The sequence below is a fragment of the Nyctibius grandis genome, chromosome 24, assembly GCF_013368605.1.
Source record: "Nyctibius grandis isolate bNycGra1 chromosome 24, bNycGra1.pri, whole genome shotgun sequence".
NCBI classification, from domain to species: domain Eukaryota; kingdom Metazoa; phylum Chordata; class Aves; order Nyctibiiformes; family Nyctibiidae; genus Nyctibius; species Nyctibius grandis.
The window spans coordinates 2,873,337-2,878,757 of record NC_090681.1 but is presented as its reverse complement, the minus strand read 5'-3'; the positions used below and the strand labels follow the sequence as shown (position 1 = coordinate 2,878,757).

At 35.9% G+C, this 5,421-nt stretch overlaps 1 protein-coding gene across 1 annotated transcript; it reads left to right on the top strand.

Annotated features, from left to right (window-relative positions):
- The first annotated feature begins 1,970 nt into the window (after window positions 1-1,970).
- LOC137673301 (fatty acid-binding protein, liver) lies at window positions 1,971-4,832 on the top strand. The gene is made up of 4 exons (XM_068418024.1): window positions 1,971-2,071; window positions 3,120-3,292; window positions 3,555-3,644; window positions 4,722-4,832. The coding sequence occupies exons 1-4, from the start codon at window positions 2,005-2,007 to the stop codon at window positions 4,770-4,772; spliced, it is 381 nt and encodes a 126-aa protein (XP_068274125.1). The 5' UTR covers window positions 1,971-2,004; the 3' UTR covers window positions 4,773-4,832.
- The last annotated feature ends 589 nt before the right edge of the window (window positions 4,833-5,421 follow it).

Here is a 5,421-nt window from a genome sequence, read left to right as displayed (position 1 = left end):
CCCTTGGTGACACCTGAGCACTGTTGTCAAGTACATCCATCTTGAAATCAGTCGGCCTGTGCGTATATGGGGAGTTAGGAATTTTCCTAAGTCCTGTGCTGAATCAGGGCCTTGAAGTATGCGCCTTTACAAACCCAAGCCACGTGGGAAGAAAACAAGGCAGTGACATTTTCAAGGCTTGGTTCTTTACAGAGGAACACATTCAGCTTCTATATATACACTGACACGCAATAATTCATTTACACAAGAGGGTTGAGTGAAAGTCTACAGAGGTGGACTCGGATCCTTCCGTCCTACTGGACACCGATATTCTTTAGAATTAAAGACATTTTTAGGTTTATTAGTTATGATAGATTACTCTGGACATAGAAAAAAGTGTGGCCTCTCAGCTGCTCCGAAGCCACAGCTACACTCTCAGCTTCTGCCCGTAACACTGAGTCAGTGAGAGATAAAAGTTATTGTATTCCCAATACAGCCATCCAATACAGCTAAATGCATTTATTCAGCGATATAGCATCCTACCTTGCTCCACAAACTAGTATAAACTGTCCTCGCAATAGCAGTATTTTTCCCTTGAGGGACACTTCTGTTCCACTGTCAACATACATGAGCACAGCAATCCTGTACAGGATTGCTAACCATTTGACCAAATGCAGTTACATTTCAGATATTACTTAAAATTAAATTAAATTTATATGATTTATATTATTAAATTTAATAATATTAAAAAGAGAGAGCTTAGCTATTTGTCTAGATTCATCTTACAGTGAATGAAGAAAAGCAGGCCCTTCCGATGGCATCATTAACATTACATGTCCTCTAATAACTCCAATATAAACATTTACCTTTTAGAGCCATGTGTGCTACACCCCACACATAAATACGGCCTTATTCATCATCAGTACCTCATCCTTGCTGCTCAAGTATTATCATATGTAAATATAATTACAAAATTGGCTCTTTGTGTGTCAATTTTCTTTAAAATTACATACAGAAAAAAAAAAAGTTGTGAATTTGTAAGAAAAAGTTCATCGTTGGTTCTCTATTTAAAAAGAAGAATTACTGACTGGTATGGAGTAATAAAATTTAACTTAGAAAGGTCACCTACCCCTGGGATATAGGCTCTGTTTGAATTAAGCAATATAATTGCAAGACACATAATCTAATGAATGTCTTCCAAAATCAACAGTCGTGCTTGCACAGACAGCAAGGAATATCACTCAACAGCTATAATGAGTGAGGAATTCTTGGTGCAACTGGTGAGAAGAAAAATAACGCATCCCATTTACTGCTTTCATTTCAGTCTCCAAGTAATGTTCCATGGTTTATTTTACCTTTAATCTTCTATGTATGCAGTGATTATTAATTAAAAGAAAACAATAAACGGAATTTAACACAGATTTAGATACACATTACTGACATCTACTGGATAGTCATAACCGACTGCCCCATTCCAACACGATTTTCCCTGTCCTCAAGCAATTGAAGGACCACAATTTAGGAAGAAATAGCTGTGGATTTTATTCACACCATTTAAGGCTCAAGTCCCCATAGTAGAGAATATTGTGATAATTAGGAGATTCCTGCTGTAAGACAGTAATTACCTTGCATCTATTGTAAATTATGCCATTTTATCTGGAGAATTCTATCCAAAACATGGAAAATGTGTTAAACATAGAAGTTGTGAACATAAAGAAAACAAATCAATCCATGCAATACTTTACAACAATTACGAATAATTACCCGAGTTCTGACTCACAATAAATATAACATCCCAAACCAGCTGGTCAAGGTAAGAGTTTCTACAAAGCAGAATGAACTAGAGGTTATGATCATTAAAAACAAATAAACGATTAATAATTGTTACTTCATAGTTAATAATTAGCCAGTCATCTCACAGTTTGGGCTAGCCTTTCCCTTTCCATAAATAGCATCTGAATGACCAGGGAGAGCTCTCACTTTCCTGCCAGCCTCACCGCCCTGAACTGCATTATAACATCCACAATGGCATTCAATGGAACCTGGCAGGTCTATGCTCAAGAGAACTACGAAGAGTTTCTGAAAGCCATTGGTAAGTGTCTAGTTACTTTTCAAATAATTTGCTCGGATTGCAACACGCACTTTGCATGACACATTTTATTACTGTATTTCTATAGTTTTTTTCTTTTGTTTGTATGACAAATTACCCCCTGCCAGGTAAGTCTGTTATGTCTAATTTGGAAATGAAAAGAAGCTGAAAATTGTATAGATCAATGTAGAAAGATTACAGATAACCCCCAAATCCCTGTCTTAATATTAGATGAGACCCTCATGAAAGAAAAGGAATATCAGAAACTAATTCGTTTTGATTAACACATAACTTTATAAAAGCATTTAACTAGAAACAAGTTGTCAATGACATATATAGATTTCCAACGTGCTATTAGTAGAGCAGGCACTTTCTACAGCACGAGTGATTAATATATGCGGTAGCTGTCTAGTAATCTGTAAGGAACAGACTTGGTGGTTATGACTTAGTAGGTGCTTACATTAATAAAAATGCACTTACCCTCTTGACAATAATGACAAAACGTTCACATTTGGGTTTTTATAAGTATATAAGAGAGATTCAGTAGAATAAAAATCAGTTACATTGAAAAGCCTAGTCCAACAGTATGATGCCTGAACCAATCCCCTACTGCTAAAGATGATAGTCTCTAATCATGCTAGAGACACCCCGATAAGGCAGTTTGAGGATACTTGCACTGTTGCAGCTCTGACCAGACAGATAACCCCCACCTCCAATCTCCCTGGGAAGAGGTGAGGGAAACAAAATAATACACACATGGTTTTCGTCATGGAGAAATGTCATCACACGGCAAGCTGTTACTGAAAGAAACAATACATATTGTGACAGAAGTTTAACAAATACAATATCAAAATCTATACAGACTAGATGAAATGGAACAATGGCCCATAGAGAAGTGAGGAATCCAAAACAGGATTTGTCTTTTAACTTGGACTTCACTTTCTGTTAATGGTTTGTATCTTTCGCACCTTTATCGGAGAAAAGAATTTGCTATTTCATATCAACACACTACTTCATAACAGAAAAAGTCCTTTTTTGCCTTTTTTTACAGCATTGCCAGATGACATTATTAAAGCTGCCAAAGATATTCGGCCTGTTGTTGAAATACAACAAAAAGGAGATGACTTTGTTGTGACATCAAAAACACCCAAGCAATCTGTAACTAACTCATTCACACTTGGAAAAGAGGCTGACATTACTACTATGGATGGCAAAAAGCTAAAGGTGATGTATTTCAGGACTGGGTGCATCTCTTCATTCATCCTTATACTTCAGTTTCTGTGTATGAGTGGAACTTGTTTATACCATTGTTTCAACAAACAGAAACGTTGCTTCTCAAACTCTCATTAAAATGCTGTGGCCTCCAGTTTAAATTAGCAGATGTGATTATGAAGCATCGGTATAATTTATTTCCTATTTATGTAGTCCCCTATTTATTGCAACTGAATTCTAAAATTTTTTATAATTGTTACATCTGCTTCAACAGTGTACTGTGAACATGGTAAACGGGAAGCTTGTATGCAAATCAGATAAATTCTCTCATGAGCAAGAAGTTAAAGGAAATGAAATGGTAGAGGTAAGTGTGAGAAAATAACGGCACATTAAGAAAAATGCTGAAGGAAAAAATGTTCTATGTTGATTAGCTCTTAGTGTAGGCTCAATACCTTAAACAAATCCAGGCCTCAAAATTCCTACATTACTTGTAGAATTCCTTACAGGTGCTTAAATCAGCAGATACAGAATTTTAGTATTTCAAACTAACCACAGTTAGTGGAAAATACTATTAGTATCCGTCTTATTCCTGTTTCTTATTAAAACCAACTGCCTTAGATTACTCTCCTTTAAACATTGCTCATATATTTAATGCATCCTGCTCAACAAATCTTTTTATTAATTAATACCCTGGGGCCAATTCTAGGCACAGAAGTGTGAATGGCTTTAGCTGCTGAGCATGTTGCAGACTGACTCCTTATAAATTCCTCTGGAATATTATAGCAGTTTCCACCCTTACCTTTATCCACAGTATTACCTCTGAGAAGAAAGTAAAGGCTGAGCCAAACCTGAAAATTTACAACACACTCATCCCACCTACATTTCTTCTAAGTTCTTTAGTTTGTTCTTAATTGTTCAGTACTGACAAAGAGCTTTTCTCTATAGAGTTAAGCTCATTAGGCTTCTAAGAAGTGTCCACTTGGGTAAAGACTGCTACAAGAATGACAGCTAACTACATTAAAGTTACATCTTTCGGACATACAATTTCCTAAGATCACTTTGAGTATCTCAAACTACTTTTCTAACATTAAGGAGGCAAAACACCAGGCAAAAGAACCCATTATTACTTGGAACAGTGGATTTCTATTACAGGAAGCAGATCTTTTTGGTAGTATCTATGATACCTCTTAAAACAGAGTGATAAAATGTAGTTGATGATGGCATTTATATTTAGGTTCTCTGTCTTCAGAACTGTTTCTGTAAAAAAATTGTCTTTGGTATGAATGTTACATACATATTTATAGGCAGGTACTGTAAATGTATTTTCTTGTGGAATAAGATGGATTTATACACGAATTACAGAAACTTCTAGCCACTTAGCTATAAACAGATTCCCTAAAGTCTAAACAAAAAACAAGTTATGCATATTTGTCTTCTACAGACTCTGACTTTTGGTGGAGTAACACTTGTCAGAAGAAGCAAGAGAGTTTAAAGACAGATCACCTTCTTTGTGACATCTTTACATACCTAAAATAAAGTGCAGTTTCCACAAGGTGTGATCTCCGTTATCTGAAAAAACAGTACAGAAAATAATTATTATTTCTACTCTCCTTTCACACATGCATCACTTCCCATTATTGTAAGACTGTGTTTTCCCTGAGTACACTTACAGATCCCTTCTATGCTCAAAGTGACAGAAGTCTGCCCCCCAGACAGCCAAACCTGGACATTAACCGGAACATGATGATTTATCACAATCATCCTTGGGAGCAGACAAAAGCTGATATAAATGCTTCTTCATTTCTTACATACTCAGCAAACACATTCAGCTTTAGTTCCTTTGTCTTATAGTCTTCTACTAAAACCCTTTCTCTATAATCTAGCCAGCAAAGAACAATTAGACATTTGTTTAGCAGATCTGCACCACGTGTCTGTAACAGGAATGGAAACAGTAATATTTTAAAAGCTATGAAGTTTTCAACAGTCATAAACAACTACAAAGTAATAACAGGAATGACTGCTTTTAAACTTCAGTACACAAGAGTACAATTAAACGAAAATGAGGCATTACAGGAGCAAAGGGAATTAAACATACTTCCAGTTTGCAACGTACTCCCAATATCTGCTTGTGAGAGTTCAAG

What these genes read in the sequence shown, in the direction of transcription:
- LOC137673301 (XM_068418024.1), top strand. Translation starts at nt 2,005, where the DNA reads ATGGCATTCAATGGAACCTGGCAGGTCTATGCTCAAGAGAACTACGAA. An exon ending in AGAGTTTCTGAAAGCCATTG is followed by an intron (nt 2,072 to 3,119) that starts GTAAGTGTCTAG and finishes CTTTTTTTACAG; the next exon opens with CATTGCCAGATGACATTATT. An exon ending in AAGGAAATGAAATGGTAGAG is followed by an intron (nt 3,645 to 4,721) that starts GTAAGTGTGAGA and finishes TGTCTTCTACAG; the next exon opens with ACTCTGACTTTTGGTGGAGT.